The sequence below is a fragment of the Portunus trituberculatus genome, chromosome 12 (genome assembly GCF_017591435.1).
Source record: "Portunus trituberculatus isolate SZX2019 chromosome 12, ASM1759143v1, whole genome shotgun sequence".
In the NCBI taxonomy this organism is placed as follows: domain Eukaryota; kingdom Metazoa; phylum Arthropoda; class Malacostraca; order Decapoda; family Portunidae; genus Portunus; species Portunus trituberculatus.
In genome coordinates, this window is record NC_059266.1 from 13,835,937 (window position 1) to 13,855,260 (window position 19,324).

General features: G+C 41.9%; 2 protein-coding genes across 2 annotated transcripts; both read right to left on the reverse strand.

Annotated features, from left to right (window-relative positions):
- Nucleotides 1–2,171: 2,171 nt before the first annotated feature.
- LOC123502869 lies at nucleotides 2,172–8,280 on the reverse strand. Its single transcript, XM_045252153.1, has 2 exons — nucleotides 8,162–8,280; nucleotides 2,172–7,845 (listed from the first exon to the last, which is right to left on the reverse strand). The coding sequence occupies exon 2, from the start codon at nucleotides 7,761–7,763 to the stop codon at nucleotides 2,442–2,444; it is 5,322 nt and encodes a 1,773-aa protein (XP_045108088.1). The 5' UTR covers nucleotides 7,764–7,845; nucleotides 8,162–8,280; the 3' UTR covers nucleotides 2,172–2,441.
- A 9,619-nt stretch (nucleotides 8,281–17,899) lies between these two features.
- Nucleotides 17,900–18,452, reverse strand: LOC123502807. Its single transcript, XM_045252072.1, has 2 exons — nucleotides 18,205–18,452; nucleotides 17,900–18,161 (listed from the first exon to the last, which is right to left on the reverse strand). Exons 1-2 carry the CDS (start codon nucleotides 18,450–18,452, stop codon nucleotides 17,900–17,902), a joined length of 510 nt encoding a protein of 169 aa, XP_045108007.1.
- Between the last annotated feature and the right edge of the window lie 872 nt (nucleotides 18,453–19,324).

The window sequence follows — 19,324 nt, forward strand, 5'->3', positions numbered from 1 at the left end:
TCGTTTGTTGTCTGGTTATTTGTGAAAGTGGAATTTTCGTGTCCAACTTTCTATTTGAGATTACTCTAAAGTTCTCATTGGCTACCTCAGGCGCAGTTAAAACCAACATGAAATTTTAATATCAATCGAGTATTCACCAGTGTGAATGTTGATGGTAATTTCATGAACATTTAACTGCGTCACTGAGGTAGTAAATGCCCTCTCTTCCTAACCTTTGCTTTTTCTCTTTTCAAGTAACCTCTATATTCTATAATTTTCCGTACAGTGGATATATGCTTCCTCAAACTTCGCTTAAGGACTGACGTGAGCCATGAGCTGCGGGCATTTCATTTACTACATCGGTGACGCATTTAAACGTTCGTGAAATTACGATCAACCTTCGTACCGTAAGTATTCAATTAATCTTGTGGGAATTTACCCCACAGTAATTTTCGTGCCAAATGTTATCTTCGTTAATGTAGATATTAAGGTATGTACATAATTCTATTGTTACATTGGTTATATTCGTTCAAGAAATAATATTCATACAAAATAAGGTATAAAATGGAAGTTGGGTATTATTTTAATTAATCTACTAGTTGAACCACAAATGCATTTATACGGTTCAGCAGTTTATACAAGTTTGAACTCAGGTTCGCCTGGTTGGAAGAGTCGAGACAAGCCTGGACATAACCAGCAACGACCGGTAAGAGAAGGAGTAGCTACCGGATCTTCAGACTGTGCACTTACATCAAGAAGCATGTGATCATATTGTCACGAGAGTGAATATTACGAGGACGGTGAACAAGACACGTCAGTTTTACAAGTTTTACAACCAGGTGTACCTATGTTAAGTACCCGTAGTTTGACCCTGGCCAATGATAGGATAGGGTTACACTTAGGTTGGCGTTACGACGTGTGATACCAAAATAACAAACGTAAATTAATTTAACTTTATTTCATTACGTATCCTGATACCATGACACACGCTGCTGAAAGTGAAAGAAATGATATTGTGGTAAATATTTATAGCACATTCACTCCTTATTGCAGTGTGTTTCAAGCACCAAGACCTACTTCAACAATGAGTAGACATTATTTACTCATTACCTAATTATATAGGAGTGAAGGGTATATCAAGCCCAGATGGATTACTACTATGCATTTCACGGAGAGTGACTCATTGTTTTTCGCAAATATCTTTCTAACTAATGAATTGATCGGAATGGTACTTTGATACTGTGTACAAGACACCTTTCGCTAATTTTTGGTCATACTAAGCAATAGGCGTTTTCAGTAGCGGCGCGGCTTTGGGCAAACGGAGTCAAACGGAGGCCACTTTTCGCAAACGCGAGCAAACGCCTTTCCAAAGCGTTTGCTCTCGTTTGGCAAACGCTTTCTAGCCAATTAGCGTGGAGCAACCCCATCAACCTCATGGAATGAGATCAAGGAGGAGTTAAATTTCGAATAAAACTGAATAGTTAGACGTATGTTAGGCCATAGAAGTGGGTACTGTAGAAGTATATTTACGTTTACATATTGTGCAGCATACTGGAGAGAACCGATATAAAAAATACGGCGTGAAATAAATTAAGGAGCTGGTGGTAGCTGGTGACATGTCGCATGTAGCGTTAGGGCAATCCACAGGCGAGCAATGTGTTGCAACATTTATTGTAGCGTTCCAACCTGTGGGTCCAGGATAAATCAGCCCGATACCAAATCATGGTAAAACCATAGGAGCGTAGAAACACTAAAAAATACAAAAATAATCACTACATAACATAACCAGACCTTGAATAGTTCCCATGTACCTCATAGTATAATAAGTTCAGAAATCACAAAAAATATCTCTGCAGTACACAATATGATGAAATTCCCAAACAATGGATAATACCCTGTGTGACTCACATCATTATAAAGCTCAGAAAATCCTCATACATATCACTGCAAATCATAGCATGACAAAATTCACACAAATACAAATGATAACCATAACACTCACAACATTGCCAGCGTCAGTTGTGTTGAAAATACTATGGCGTGGAATCCCCAACAACCGGACACGTCACTGGTGCTTTGATAATTGATAGGTAATCCACTGACGTCTCACTTTCATAACCCTCACTCTCCTGTCTGTCTAAATCAGCCGCGCGGGCCTCCACAACAACTTGCCTCACTCTCCTGTGTATCCCTCCCATAAACTATACTCTTTAACAAACCAGCAATGTAGTCTACTTATACAGTATTTTTATCACATCAAATATCAAATACACAATTTATGGACAAAAACATACATATTTAGTGTAAACTCGTTCAGCATACAATAAGAAGTATATTAAGAGAAATAAAACAAATAATATTGGAACCATACAACTGACGGGTAGCACGAACGTAAAATAAACTTAAACTTAACATGAGCATAATCATGTTACACTCCCCAACCACAAGAAAAAGAAATAAATTTATTGTTCTTCGATTGGAAGTATCAACACAAGTTTGTGAACAGATCTGTTAACCTTTATATCTTGATGACCCTCATACATGCTATTTCCGCTTTGCAACTTATATCTAATTTGTACATCTCTGACCTTACCATCAGAACTAGGTAAAACTTGACACACTTCAGCAAGTTTCCAATGTCCTTTCAAATTATTACTGTCCTGTACCAAAACAATATCTCCCACTCTGAGATTTCTTTTCTCACAATGCCATTTTTGTTGTACAATTAATGTTGAAAAATAATGCATCATCCATTTCTTCCAGAAGGATTTTACAATTGTATTGATGAACCTTTGGCGAGTCCTTGTGTTTGTACTGCTGTCAAATACACCTTCTGGTGTGTGTACACTTGCTCGCCCTAGTATTAGATCATTTGGACAAAGATAAGATCCCTTAGTACAGTCTGAACCATTTTTCATACCTATTGGTCTCTCGTTCAACATATTTGCAATCTCAAACATTGCTGATTGTAATTCACCAAATGTCAATGTACTGTCACCTATTACTCTGGTCATAACTCTCTTGACCAACTTTACCATAGCTTCTGAGCACCCATTCTCCCATGGAGCATCAGCAGATTTTGTAAATTTCCACTCCATACCACCTTCTCGGCTAAATTGTGATAATTTTTCCTGGTCTTGAGTCAAGAAACAAACTTCTTTACTTGCCAATTTGAGTTGTGAACCATGGTCTGAATACATTGAGTGAGGGAAGCCTCTGATGGCTGTAAACCTACGAAGAGTAGTGATGAGACTGTCAGCATCATACCCTTCTACTAAGTCAACATATGCTGCTCTTGTGCTGAGACAATTTACTACAACGCCATACACCTTTTTTTTACATCTTCCTTTGACTGTATCCTTAATCATTAATGGGCCAAATAGATCAAGAGCAGAATGGTAAAAGGGAGGTGAAGGTTTCAACCTTTCTTCTGGTACTGGTCCCATGCTTTGTCCAATCACTTGTTTTTCTAAACGTCTGCATGTCACACAGCGAAATTTAACTGATTTGATTAACTTTCTAGCTTGAGGAATCCAAAATTTAGCCTGTAGCTTACATAGAGTAGATTCAATCCCTCCATGATCTTTATCATGAATATCCTTAATGCACACCTCTGTGAGTTTGTGTTTAGTGGGAAGTAGAATGAAAGCTTCATTGTTGTAATTATTCTTCATCCATGCAGCAATTCTTGATCCTACATATATTATTCCATCCTTACAAAATGGACCTAACCGCTTGAACCTTGTTTCCCAGTTTTTTGTTAAAGAAATCTGGGCTCTTTTGATCCATAATATTTCTGCTTGTTTAAGCTGATCTACTGTTGGTGATGCCAGGATTCCCTTGAAAGAACGCGCATGAAGGGCATTCAAAACTCTTGCAGTGACTCCTATAATTTTGCGGTATGAATTAAATCTGTCAATGTCAAACATATTGCAGTTATTAATATGCCAGTTGTTTACTTCAGCTGTGTTAATGATGGACTTCATCTCTGGTGTTGGAGAGATTGACTTCATGGGCCATTGAGAAATTGGTAATTCTAAGAAAGTGGGTCCACACTGCCAGCATGACGTTGGACCCATATCAACAAAATTACTTGAACGGGTCATTAGGTCAGCTATGTTTACTTCAGTCGAGATCCAGTGCCATTCATTACTCAAGGAGCTTTCTTTTATTTCTACAATTCTATTTGCAACATAAGTTCCAGCCTTAATATTGTGCTTTGTTATTTGTGAAAGCACAATCTCAGAGTCAGTAAGGTGGTGAACATGATCAAATCTGATGTTAGTTTCATTCATTATTGTATTGCGGAGGCGAACACTAAGAACTGCACTGGACAACTCAAGTCTGGGAATAGTCTGTGTCTTAATTGGTGCGAGTCTGCTTTTGGCTGCAAGTAGCTTTGATTGATACTTATCTTTCCCAACACGCCAACGTGCATAAGCACACGCAGAATATGCTAGGGTGCTCGCATCATTAAACAGTATCAGGGTTGGTTCCACTAATTCAGCATTACAAATGCATCTAGGCAATTTGATAGTTCCCAATTCATGCATATCATGACAGAATTTGTACCATTTCCCTATAATTTCCTCAGGTAAAGGATCATCCCAGTCTAATTTCTGTCCATTCTCATCAATGTACTCAATGATTTGTCTCATCAACAGTTTACCACGTAAAGTCACTGGTGCAACAAACCCCATTGGATCAAATATTGTTGCTATGTAACTAAGAGCCTTTCTTTTAGTTAGTGGATTTTGTGGTTCATCAGAATTACTCTTAACTTCAACACTGCAAGTCTGTTTACACGTACTTTTCATTTTCATCTTGAAACTTATTTCATCTTCTACAGGGTTCCATACTAATCCCAGAACCTTTCCTCCTGGTATACCTGACAAGTCTACATCATTTCCAACTTGGGTCTTCCCACTTATGATCCACTCCTTCATGTGAAAGTTTCCACGGTTCAGAATAAGCTCAACATCCTTTATGATTTGACTAGCCTTCTCTGTATCATTCATGCTATGTATGATATCATCCATGTAACTATCTTGTATAATTACGTTGGCTGCTTCAGGGAATTCCTCCTTGCATTTCTCAGCTGTTTGTCTCATAGCAAGTATAGCAATAGCTGGACTACAAATGTCTCCAAAGGGAACTGCTGTGAGGGCATAGTGGTCTGGGGCCCGATCCTCAAAGTCTCGCCAAAGAAACCTGTGTACGTGACTGTCAAATTCAGATAATCTGATGCTATTAAACATCTTGGCTATATCTCCAACAAATGCTATGGAACCTTCTCTGAATCTAAGTAAAAGACCAAAAAGACTGTTCATTACATTGGGACCCTTAGCCCAATAATTATTCAGCACATGACCATTATATGAGGCAGAAGCATTAAATACGATGCGAGTAGGAGTGGAAGCTGAACTTTGTTTCAACACCTCATGATGAGACAAATAGTGTATTGGACCTTTGTGCCAATTTAACTCCTCCCTATTTAGTTTCCTAGCAACACCTCTCTTTAACATGTCATCAATTTGTACCTTGTAATTTTCTGTTGACCTACTGCCCAACTTCTTCAATCGCTTTTCAGTACCTTTCAGTTTCATTAGTGCTACCCCAAAATTATTCGGCAAATAATGTGGATCTTTAATCCAAGGGTAATGTACAGTCCAGGTCTTCTCTTTCTCCTGATATTCAAGTCCACTGAGAATCAATTTCATTTCTTCTTCTTCTTTTACAGTTATGTGTGTCTCTCTATTGCAGTCTTTACAGTTAATGCAATTGTTACATTTGGGTCTACAATTTGTGCCTAGGTGATCCATAGTAAACAAATTATCTATATCCTCCTTAAAAGTTTTACAGATCTCCCCTTGAATTTCAAAAGTGTTAGATGTTAAGGACATGTGGTTTACTTGAGCCACATAGTGCTCTGTATATTCATCTTTGAGTTCTGGGTGCGATCCTCTGACACAATAGCCGAAGGGGCCTTTCATGAGTTGCAATTTCCCTACAGTTTTAACAGTTGTAGGAATGATGTTACAATTGTCAGCACCAATCAAAAGATCAACTCTCCCATGAGGACGGAAGATATGCATTGACTGAGAAACTCCTAACTGAGGAAGAATTATGTCCATAGGGACTGGATTAACTTCTGAAGTGATTTCATCCATTCCTACACATTGTATTAAATATTGTTTACCTGTCTCATCTACAAGAGGCATTTTATACATTTTAGTGAGTACAGTATCACTTACATTTCCAACTGTTGTCATAGTGATGTTATATGGTGTGCCACATAATCCTAAGTCCCGTGCTTTGCGGTGAGTCACCAAGCTACTTGTACTGCCGGGATCAAAAAGAGTTACTAATGAGTCATCTTTACAGTTAACTTGACCAATCATCAGCAAAGTACAACCATCTGACTTGTTGGTGTGAATATTAATATCATTTTGATAAAGCAAATAGTGAAGTCTCGGATGATGTGGCTTACCACAAACATTACCATTTCCTAACTTCATGTAGCAACTGCGTTTTTCCTGACAATCCTTAGAACTGTGTCCCATTGCCAAACAGTGAAAACAGACATGGTTCTTCCGTAAAACCTCCATCTTGGTTGAGGGTTCCAAATTATGAAATGTGTTACAGCGACTGATAGTGTGCGAATCAGAATTGTGATACCAACAAAAGTTGGGGTTTCCGTAGTTTTGTCTATGACGTCCAACCTGTGAACCCCCACTAGATAGTGTTTGAGTGAACTTCTGCATTATACTTTCCATGTTAGCCTGATGTTCTGCTTGTTGAAGTTGCAACTTTTGCAATGTTCTCATAATTTGGCTGTCATCCTCTTTTACCTCTACATTATGAACAGTAGTCTTGGAATTATGTGACCTGTTACGAACATCTTTGTCTATATAATCAAGGACATTCTTTTCTTCCTTCAGATACTCTAACAACTCAGGAAAAGCATTTACTTTATTTGACAAATTTTGGTAGATCTTAGTCCACTCTCTTTTTTGTTGGGGTGGAAGTATTTTCTCAATTAAGCTTATCACAATTACAGTGGACATCTGTACTTCTAAATTATTTTTACTCATGTCAGTCCAGCACTTTTCTATGACTTCCACGGTTTCTACGAATTTACCAGTATTGCCTTCAGCAATTGGCTTTAAATCTTTCAGTTGGTTGATAACAGTATCTGTCAATCTAACTGGATCAGCATATCTTTGGTCAAGACGACGGAACATTTCCTCGTAATCATCATCTACTCCATGTACTACACTTAGCGCTTCACCTGATAAGCACTGTTTTAAGGCAAATGCATTTTTCCCATAATTGGCAGTCATTATTTTATCATAGTTGCTGCGAAATGTCTGGTATTGGCGTATGTCACCTTCAAATTTAGGAGGTTCTATTGGCTTCACCTTAACCTTAGTTGTGCTATCTGTTAAGGCTGCCTCCTTTTCTTTTTTACATAGCTGTAATAAAGTCTCATAAGCACCTGTCTTCAACAATTCTGCCTGAACTATATACTGTTCTTCATTCTTAAGTTTAACATTAAAGTCCTCCTCTTCTTGATCACTCTCACATAATGCGTCCATCACCCCCTCGTGTCGTCTCTCGAGTTCACGAAAAGCGTCCTTTACTTCCTCATAATATTCCTGAATAATGCTAGATGGCTTACCCTGCTTCACTTGCTCAGAGAGTAGGTTACACTTCCTTGTTAGCTTTCCACGGGCTGTCCCTCGTAGTCTCCGTCGGCGCTCAAGGTCGTCCGTCTTGGACATGGTTGTGGCTGTTGTTGGAATGTAGCGTTAGGGCAATCCACAGGCGAGCAATGTGTTGCAACATTTATTGTAGCGTTCCAACCTGTGGGTCCAGGATAAATCAGCCCGATACCAAATCATGGTAAAACCATAGGAGCGTAGAAACACTAAAAAATACAAAAATAATCACTACATAACATAACCAGACCTTGAATAGTTCCCATGTACCTCATAGTATAATAAGTTCAGAAATCACAAAAAATATCTCTGCAGTACACAATATGATGAAATTCCCAAACAATGGATAATACCCTGTGTGACTCACATCATTATAAAGCTCAGAAAATCCTCATACATATCACTGCAAATCATAGCATGACAAAATTCACACAAATACAAATGATAACCATAACACTCACAACATTGCCAGCGTCAGTTGTGTTGAAAATACTATGGCGTGGAATCCCCAACAACCGGACACGTCACTGGTGCTTTGATAATTGATAGGTAATCCACTGACGTCTCACTTTCATAACCCTCATCTCTCCCTGTCGTATGATTAGTATAATTTAATAAACACAATCATCTAAAATCACATGAAGCAAATTGTAACTACTATAAAGATAACCCTGAACAGTAACCATGTAAAAGTTACAACACTTACAGTCTTATAGAACAGGAGGGGCGCGGGCCTCCACAACAACCGTGTATCCCTCCCATAAACTATACTCTTTAACAAACCAGCAATGTAGTCTACTTATACAGTATTTTTATCACATCAAATATCAAATACACAATTTATGGACAAAAACATACATATTTAGTGTAAACTCGTTCAGCATACAATAAGAAGTATATTAAGAGAAATAAAACAAATAATATTGGAACCATACAACTGACGGGTAGCACGAACGTAAAATAAACTTAAACTTAACATGAGCATAATCATGTTACATGACTTGTGCCCAGGAGTATGCAGTGACAGTCTTCAATCGGTTTGGAGTGCTCAACACTATCGAGGACCCAGTAGAGATATGGGATACCTTCAAACGTGAGACTCTTCAGGCTGCCAAAGAATGCATTGGGGAGCAACCAAGGTCATGGAGTGGCTTCGCCTCAGTAGAGACGCTAGACAGTATTGATGAGTCGCGCTGCCAGACTTGCTGGGAACTGCGACCAATACAGGGCTCTGTCATGAAGGACAAGAACTCTCCTGAGGAGAAACAAGGAAAGATATGTCAGGGGTCTCGTTGAGGATGTAGGGTGTCATTTAAATGCTAATGACCTCCGACCTGCCTATCGAGCCCTGAAGAAACTCCACTCAAGTTTACATCTCAAGCAAGCACTATCTAAATGCAGATGGATCCTCCAAGCGGACAGCTCCAAACTGCAGGGTTACAGATGCTGGATGCTGATCAACCCATTGACTAAACTGCACCCTCCATTGATGATGTCAAAGAGACTGGCAAATTTGAGGGGTGGCAAGGCAGCTGGCATTTGTAACATCAGTGCGGAGCTGCTCAAGTTGGGGGTGAGGCCATAATGCGTGGGCTGCATGCTGTCTTGACTGCTGTTTGTCATTCAGGTACCGTTCCCCCTGACTGAAAAAAGGGATTGGTCATCCCTATCTGGAAGGGGAAAGGGGACCGTCAGGACTGCAACAACTACTGCGGTATAACACTGCTCAGTGTACCAGGCAAGGTGCTTGCCCATTTGCTGTTTATGTGTATCCCTGCTGTCACCTGCTGAAACACCATAGACCTGAACAGTTTGGGTTCAAGCCCGATAAGTCAACAACTGACCGGATCCTAGCGCTTTGCGTACTGGTGGAGCGCCGATGTTAGTTTCGATTGGGAATGCTTGCAGCCTATGTTGATCTGAAGAAGGCGTTTGACTCAGTGCATCAGGAGACAGTCTGGGATCTTCTGCGTCTCCATGGGATTCCTGCAAGGATTATTGGTCTATTAACGGGCCTTTACTGCGAGACAGTGAATGCTGTGAAGTGTGGAGGGGGCATGTCCAGCTTCTTCCCTGTGAATACGGAAGTGAGGCAGGGATGCGTGCTTGCTCCATCACCTTTCAACATTTCCATGAACTAGGTACTAGGCAGAGTTGTAGACCAAAGTCATTGCGGAGCATCTGTCGGCAATACTGAGATTATAGTTCTTGTTTTTGCCGATAATGCAGTAATCTTTGCTGAGTCACTGAAGGTTCTGGTAATGGCTCTAGAGGCACTGCATGAGGAGAAGAAGCCCCTGAGACTCCAGGTTTCCTGGCTGAAGACCAAGGTTCAGGTGTTTGGAAGCTTACTGGATGAAACAGTACAGTCTGTCCATGTGTGTGGCGAGAACGTAGAGATCTTGGAAAGTTCCACATACCTTGGTAGTGTAGTGCATTATATGATGGGCACTACTTAGTTAATGCGCAGTATGTTTACTTTGTGTACTACGACCGTGGGGTAGTATTCCGTAGTGCTACCCACGCGTCTCAGTCTGTCCCAACACAGCTTCGGGATAGACTCACGCTCCGCCAGGCATCCCGCTTGCCTCTTTGTCTGACTGGTTATCCTGTCCTGCACAGCCAGTCTACCTCTACACTGTCAGACTCCAGACGTCTAGACTATAATTCTTCATCACCACACTCGCTACAAGCCTCACTCCGGCCTCCCGGCTACAAGTTTCATCGTTACCAAGCTACCAATCCTCCAAGCTTCAGTAAGCCTTGTAATTTACAAATAAACACGGGGAACCGACCAAGTGTTTCTTCTTCAACCACATCAGGACATATTGATGGTGGACAGCGGTGAGCACCAGCGTACTGCTGGTGTGCCTTCCACGACCCCGTGATCATCGGCGTCTCTCCTCCTTAGCCCAGCCACCACCCTGTTTGTTGCTGACAAGTTTCTATAGCCCTAAGGAGTTTTAATGGAGCTGAGGACTACTCAACACATCTCTGCTACTTTATAAGTATCACCTATCGTGAGTAAAACTTTATAACTATAGTGGTTATTTTTCTATAAATATTTTTGTGTACCGGTGAGTTGGCGTTCCCGCGTAAAAAACGCGCCATATTGCCTCCTTCTTTGATTGCCCCCCAGTGACGCCGAGTCTTGTGATTGGTCGCCTATGGCATAAGACCTGATTGGCTCTGGGCAGACGCCACATTTGTTAATTTGGTTAAGGTACCAAATACTTATTTCTTGTAAGTATACACATATATTTTTTTTCAGTGAGTACACAAATACACATTATCTTTTTGTCAGTGCTGATTACTATTACATTATTGTGCATGTTTTAATGTTTTAGTGTACATTATATGCTGTGATTCCTCCTTATTTACGTGTGCATATATAATTTATTTATTTATTTTTCGTGATTTTGCTCAGACACGCAGTTCTCTTTGTATAAAATTTTAGGGGTAACTCCTATGTTCATGTTTTCTTTTATTGTGCACTTACCATATTTATTTTACTTGTCATCCTTTCATAATTATTTCATTACATTTTTATTTGTAGTCATATTAACGTAATTAATACAGCACTTTATTCATTTTATAGTGTAAATTATCATTATTATATCTCTTGATTATTTTGAAAGTGTACTTAGTATAATTTCATCTTATTTTATTTTTCTCCTGATACACTTATCTTCTTGTTAAGTACTCTTGTACTAATATTGTTAATTTTCACAGAGTGAGCGCTTAGCAGACCTGTATTTTGAGTGTGCTTGTCTAACCTGTCTGAGACTCAAGTTATCGTCCTTGTTTACCTATGAGTACACACATATCACACCTGTACGTGGCCCAACACAATTTCTTTGGAGTGGTAACTATATATGTAATATGCATTTACGTAGTGGTAAATCTTATCATCAACAAATTGTCATAATGTCTGCCCCTGTTGCTTCAACAACTCCTACTACAACTACTACAACCACTACAACTGCTACTAATACTTTCACTACTGTGACTACATCCACTACAAATGTTACACTACCTCTTACATCTGTAGCATCTCCAGCTATTAAATTTCTACAACATGACTCTTCCATTCAGAAATTCAGTGGGGAAGATATTGACATATTCTCCTGCTCAATTTTTACAGCTATGTGAGGATGTTCTTAGTAACTCAAATTCATTCAGGAGCTGATAAAATTTGTTTTGTACGTTCTCATCTTGTCCCTGGATCATTGGCTAGTGACCTTATGACTGCTACAGCATTTGATCCTAAAGTTCTAAACTATGATTATAATCAGTTTAAAGTAAACTTTTTTACACATTTTTGGTGTTCCTCAGCATAGAGACATACAAATTTTTGGTGTTCCTCAGCATAGAGACAACTTTCAATGGGTATTTGATACTGCAGACACAATGTTACATCATTTTGGAAATTCAGATTACCGAAGGGCGCAGACTCGTTCTGCACAGTTAGCTAACCAAGCTGTTTCTTCTCTTAAAGCCTCTTCTTGGTTTCAGAATGGTACTTTAGATGAGGAATCTTTTCGTCTTATCATGGAAATTCAATATCACATACAATTGCTGAATCCAGAGGAACGTCACATTGCCTCTACCCTTCAGTATACAAAAGGTGCAAGTCTTTTGGACTTTTCCACTAAGTTAGCAGTTAAACTGCGTAGCCAACGTCCAGCGTACGTTGCGGCTACTTCTGACACTACTTCAGCTAGTTCTGGTGTCACACCTGATGAATCAATAAAGCAGAAGACTAACCCTGTTATATGTCAGTATTGTCATAAAACTGGACATACGCTACAACATTGTTTTCTAAAACAACGTCACGAGAAAACAAATGCTCAGTATAGCAACACAGCTTCATCAATGAAGTCAGCATCACACAGTGACCATGACACTCGTTCAAGGCAATTGTCACGAGACCCAAAACTACAGCGTTATAGGTCTTAGTTACGTGTTAATCACTCTGATACCACTAATACAGCGTTGTTGCCTCCACCACACTATTGTATGATCCACAGCAATTGTGCCCATCTTACTGAAGAGTGTAGAACTATACTCAGATTCCAAAAGCAACAAACTGTCACGCCACAGTCAAATTTTTAACAGGCTGCCTTTCACAAAGCGAAGGACTAGCTACACAACCTAACACAGTGTCACCATGTGTTCCTTCTTTAACAGCTACTGTTTCTCACCGTCAAAATTTTCAATGTTATACATACAGTACACCATTCTCTGTCTGTATGGATACAGGTGCAGATGTTAGCTTAAAGTGTAGCAAGTTCATATAATTTTCTTGTTTTCTTTATTTTTTCTTGATATTTTGCGTTTACGTGTTGGTGAGGTGTGGTGTAATGCCCTCCTCACCAGTCCAAACCATAATGATATATATTTACTGGTGCGTTAATCTTAATTAAAATTTATGAAAATGTGTAATTTTTTGACGAGGGTTAAATGGGAGTTATTCCCTCCTTTGATTTGTTTCGTTTAATTTTCTTGTTTATTTATTTGTTTTGTGTATTCTTCAGTGTGTGTGAGAGAGGGGGAAGGTTTTCTTTGTGTTGAGTTTGATGATGTTTTGAAGCTAGTGTGTGTGTGTGTGTGTGTGTGTCTTACCAAGACACACACACACACACACTGATGATCCCTCATCAGTCTCTTCTGCATCTTCCAATCAAAACTACTAGTGTACCGCTGGAGGACTGCAGGACGGTTGACTAGTTTTAAATGCAGAACATAACTCGCATAGGTAAGGACGTAGCTAACAATACTCATAAAGACGATGACCCTGGAATTGTTCAAGCAAATGTTTGAAGGACCGGAGAGATTGAGCTGACACAACTATTTTAGGTAGAGAATTCCAGTTGTTGATGAGAAGAAACGACTTTTAACGTCAGATCTTCGAACTGTGGCCCCTTGTTCTACTCAAAGTGGCTCTAGAAAATAGACTATTTAGTTGAGGACTCAAACCACTCAAAATCTTCCATACTTGAATCAAATCAGCTCTCAGCAATCTACCGTTAAGAGAGAACAATTTCAGTCTAGATAATCTTCAAACCCTCAACCTTTTAAGTCCACCTCCTCTGAACAGATTCCAGCATGCGTACATCACCCAGGAAGCCAGTATTCCAAACAAGACTACCAAAGTCAATAATAGGCCGAACATGTGTGACAAAAAACTGATCTGCATAAGGTGTCTCTAAGAATGTTGCTGGCAACACCATTAGCTTTGCAGCAAATTTCACAGATGTGAAGGTGGAATTTCAGTGTTGAGTCGACTAGAATACCAAGGTCTCTAACAAAATCTTTGTGAGGAATGGGGTGATTTCCTAAGAGGTAGACATGGTGAGAAGCTGGAATCCGTCTTGAGAAATATATACAAACACATTTGTTTATGGAAAAGGAAAGACCCCAAGGTAGACTTCTTTGGTATAGCAATGAGACATCATTTTGTAAAGACATAATAGTATCACAAGCATTTGATTTCTTTGATGGAACGGCAAGATACAGTTTGAGATCATCAGCAAATAAAACTGATTTGCAATTAAGATGAGCGGTGACATGGTTAATATAGATCAGAAACAATAGGGGACCAAGGACTGAGCCCTGGGGACTACTAGGAACATCAGATACATGACTAGAGGAGTGATGAACAACTTTCATTTTCCGACTAGTAAGAAAATCACAGATCCAGCCAAGCAGTGGATTTCTGATACCAATTTGAAATAATTTTGATAATAAGACATGGTGCTTTACAACATCAAAGGCATTACTGTAATAAAAAAAAGTAGAGTATCCACATCCTAGCCTTGGTCAAGATGAAAACTAACATAATCATAGGTAAGAAGTTGACCAGAAACAGAAAATCCAGAACGAAAACCAAATTGAGATACAGAGTTATTACTGTCCAGGTAACTATAAAGTTGAGAGGTAATGAGCCATTCAAGAGCAAATTTCCAGATAGAAGGAATCTTCATAGAAGAAATGCTTTTGCAGAAGATTATATACAAAGGATAACATAAGGCAGGGGCACACTTTCTGAACACAATACAGCGGAGGCTATCAGGACCACAACTAAAAGATAATTTAATCTTATTTAAAGCCACCATAACATCACTTACTGTGAATTCCTTGAAAACAAAATGAAAGTCAGCTATTTGATGGGGGTGAGGATCTGGCAGTGAACCTCGGACAAACACTGATAAGAAACATTGTACCAAGCAATCTGCCATACTATTATAGTCCTCTACCCAAGACTCATCAACCAGGAGAGGGCCTACTGTAGGGGGATTGATCTTCTTCCTTAAGTAACCATGAAACCTCCGGGAATTACCAGAGGCAGCTAAGGAATGCTCATAATTGATAATTTCAAGGTTAGCATAATTTTTATGTTGAATATTCAGTATGTGTGTTGGGCTTGAGTTAGTGTATCAGTGTGTTAGCGGTGCTTGGAAGGAAAGTATCAGGACAAAAATTAACGGAAAAAGAAATTGTGGTAACTTTATAAGTGTCATTGATAGTAATGTTGTTGGCAGCATAACTTGTTTTTTTTTCTTCACTTTAATTTTTTTGTCTGCTTAGCCAGGTGCCTTGATACTATTAAAAAATAATATTACATCATTTCACAGTCAAACTATTTTTTTTCCCTGGTATATTTTGACCTGTTTTGAGTGAATCTGCACTTCATTTCTCTCGCATATCAATGATTTTATTTTTCTTTAATTTCTCCCTACCTCCCATCCCTTACCAATTGCCAGAACTAAAACTAACCTAACCGTAACTTTAATTTATCCTAACCTAAAGATGGCATTACATGAGAGCTTTTACCAGCATCTCCTAGGTGACTAGGTGGTAGTAGTGGCATATTCCAGCATGCAGGTGGCAGGAGCGGCATCTCCCAGCATATTCCAGCATAGTATCTCCTGCATTCTGGATTTGGCTCATGATGGAACACTTTCGGCATCTTTGTTTATAAACATTACCATACTGTCACTCTAACATTCACATACAGGTAACTCAATTTATGCGTGTTTGATTTATGCGTTTTTGTTTTGACGCAACCAGAAAAATATTATAATTAATTTAATTTGTGCGATCGGTTTGCCTATACATGCAACCCCCGCTTAATGATGGTTCACACAACGAAATTTCGCTACAATGAAGGTTTCCTTTTACTACCATCTGCTCATTTAACGAATACCAAACTCGCTTTAACGAAATTTGGTCCAGGTAATTTTTTCCAAGTTTGAAAGCCCTGCCGTATCACGCAAGTCGACAGGCTTTTGAATACACCAGCGCCTCTCGTGGACAAAACACGCACCACTCACTCCCCCCTAGTTCAAAACAATAACGGCGTCAGCAGCAGCTCGTCTTCCCTTGCTCTGCATGGCACCAAATCGCCCTGCAATATCGCCTAGCATTGCTAAGAAGACCAGGAAGTCTCTTACTCTCGAAGTGAAGCTGGATATTATTCACAGACATGAGAGAGGCGAGAAAACTAATAGCATTGCTTCCCACCTTGGCTTGACTACATCTACTGTCTACCATTTTCAAGTCAGCAGACTCTGGTTGGTCTGGGGGTTGCCTGTACGTGATTTGGCTCAACTCCATTTTTAAACTGAGTGCCAGACGCAATTTCAAACTGCGCGCCAGAGAGTTCCGCACCTGGCCGATAGGTGGGAGCTCCGCTCTTCTCGTTTGCAGTCTGCCAGCACTGAGTACAGATGGAATCTCTTCAATCTGCCTATAATTCACCAAGATGGCCCTAAAACATCCTTCATCTTCTTCTGCATGTGGGGTTATTTTTGATAAGTGGATTTTTGATAAAGTGGTAAAGCTCAGAGGAAGATGGTGACTGACTGTGGTGTGAGTGAAGGCAGTGACGCAGTGAGTGTTGTGTTTACGTATTCTTTGTTTTGTTGTTTTTTCTTATTATTTTTTTGCTTTCCCTTATTATTTCTTGCTTTTCCCTTTACTTTAAATACACTTCTAGTATTTAGAATGATAAATGATAAAAACATGTTAATTTAGCCAAATTAATAGAATATTTTGTACAGATTTTTTTGGACCACATCCCGCATCCCCCTTATTATCTATTGTTTTTTATGAGAATTACAAGTTTGTTTTATGCGAATTTTGATATGTGCGATGCTTCTTGGAACGCATCTATCGTGTAAATCGAGTTACCTGTACATGTCAGATATTTCTAATAAAAAATGAATAACCAATTTTATGATTATACAAGTACATTAAAAGTGAAGGAAACATGCCGTTCAAATAACCCACCACTCTCATTGTCATCTCTGGTACAAGCTCTCTTCTGCTATTAATTCTTCAAATAATCAACAAATTAATACCAATTATAGCTAGTCGAAGCTTCCTCTGGTTATTGTCCTTGATTCTATTTGTTTGGTTTGATGACGAGACAAACCTGGCACGGGAGTGTCACTTGTAGTATTCTCTGACCAGCCAAGACACGGATGGAGAGGTAAACTAGAGATGTACATTACTGCTGTTTATTATTATACACACAAGCGAGCGGTGATGAGTCGAGCGGTGCGTATATCCCGGAGTTTCGGTGCTGAGTGGGGAGTCCGGCCGAGCATCCGGCCCGTAGTAGTACTACTACTAGTAGTAGTAGTAGTAGTAGTAGTAGTAGTAGCAGTAGTAATGTGGTTCACCACAGTACCCCCCCCCCTCTCCTAAAGAAGGAAAAAAAAACGAGGCATAAGGGTAGTAGCAAGGAACCTCTAACAGGCCTGGAAAAAAAAATTAAGGGGTTGGCTTAACCTACCAAAGCGGGTGATGACGCTGGGAGAAGTGACAGGAGGAGGAGATGGGGGCTGGGAGACAGGCGGGGTGGGTGGTGGTAGTTGGGGGCTTGCCGGCGGCTCCTGGTCTGCCAGGGGGCGAGGTGAGGACGCCGGCCCCGACGAGGAGGGGATCCCCCCGGTGGCGCCCCGCGGCGGCAGGCAGCAGGGTGCCACCTCCCTGGGGTGAGGGAGGCGCAAAGGCTCCGCCACGGGAGGAAAATGCTGCTGTGGGAGCAGGGGCGGCGCCGTGGGCGGGGCAGGAGACAGGTGAGCCGCCTTCACCCGGTCTCACGAAGCGACGTACGGACGGCCCTTAATCTCGAGGGTGACTTATTTCTCGCCCCTGTGCAGCACACGATATGGGGCCACATATGGCGGCTAAAGAGAACCTGTGGTAGCGCCAGTCCTCAGGAAGACAGCTGCCGCGTCACGAAGGTCCGCCGGGAAGTGAGTGGGGCGGGAGGGGGGTGGACGAGGAGGAGTTGGCCGGAGGTTCGCCATAGCCTGTCGCAACACCGGAAGGAAGGCCAGAGCGTGTCCCGCGGGCGGCCCAAGTGCTGCGAATTGGCCAGGAAGCCTCAAGTCCTCCCCGTAGACCAGCTCCGCCGGCGTGTGATGCAAGTTCTCCTTCTCCGTGGCCCTCCAGGTCAGCAGGATGATCGGGAGAGCGTCAACCCAGCCACCAGGATGGGGGGGAGGCACGAATCGCCTCCTTGAGACGCCGGTGAAAGCGCTCCACCATCCCGTTGGCCTGTGGATGATAGGCTGTGGTGCGTTGGCGCGACGTGTCGAGGAAGGCCATGAGCTCACCCCAGGCGTGAGACTCGAACTGCACCCCCTGGTCGGTGATGATGGTGACCGGCGCCCCGAAGTTTGACACCCACCCCGAGAGGAAGTGGGCGGCCGTACACTCCGTCGTGCTGTCAGGCATCGGAATCGCGGTACCCCAGCGTGTGGTCCGGTCTACACAGGTGAGGAGGTACCGGTGGCCGCGGCAAGGTGGAAGGGGCCAACCAGATCTATGTGGACTGTGTGGAAGCGTTCCGTGGGTGTGGGGATGGTCTGCAGTGGCGTGCGGGTGTGGCGGTGAGTCTTGGCGGCCTGGCAAGGAAGGCAGGTACGGACCCACTCTTTAACTTCCTTCCTCATTCCTGGCCAGACCGCCCGCCTGCTGATGATGCGGTGCGTCCCCAAGATGCCAGGATGGTTGAGAGAGTGGTAGTGGCGGAAGATCTGCTGGCGGAACGGCCGCGGCACATATGGGCGTGCCTGCCCGCACGACACATCGCACCAGAGTTGCCGTGGAGAGTCGGGGAGCTGTTGCTGAACGAGCTGCAGTGATGTGGGCCCCTCAAGCAGTGCCTGTAGCTCCGGGTCGTCCTCTTGCGCTGCCGCCACCGCTTCGTAGTCCAAAGGTGGAGGACGAGACAGGGCGGCGACCGTGCGGAAGGGAGCGTCGCCACGGGAGAGAGCATCAGCCACTGTGTTTTCCTCCCCCCGAATGTGCCTGAGGTCCGTGGTGAACTCAGAGATGAAGGCAAGCTGCCTATACACCGGGGGGGTGAAGTTGTCGCCCGTCTGGGCCATGGCGTGAGTTAACGGTTTGTGGTCTGTGAGCACGTGGAACTCACGGCCCTCCAGGAAGTGGCGAAAGTGACGCACGGCCTTGTACACTGCCAAGAGCTCCTTGTCAAAGGCGCTGTAGGAGCGCTGAGCCGGTTCCAACCGCTTGTTAAAGAAGGCAACCGGCCTCTCCGGCGACTTCCTGCTGTAGCACCGCACCCACAGCTTCCGCCGACGCGT

Bases quoted from the DNA above. Each gene is read 5' to 3' on its own strand.
- LOC123502869 (XM_045252153.1), bottom strand. From the start codon at position 7,763: ATGTCCAAGACGGACGACCTTGAGCGCCGACGGAGACTACGAGGGACA.
- LOC123502807 (XM_045252072.1), bottom strand. From the start codon at position 18,452: ATGCCTGACAGCACGACGGAGTGTACGGCCGCCCACTTCCTCTCGGGG. The intron at 18,162-18,204 runs GTGGCTGGGTTG...GCTGACCTGGAG, and splicing joins CGTGCCTCCCCCCCATCCTG to GGCCACGGAGAAGGAGAACT.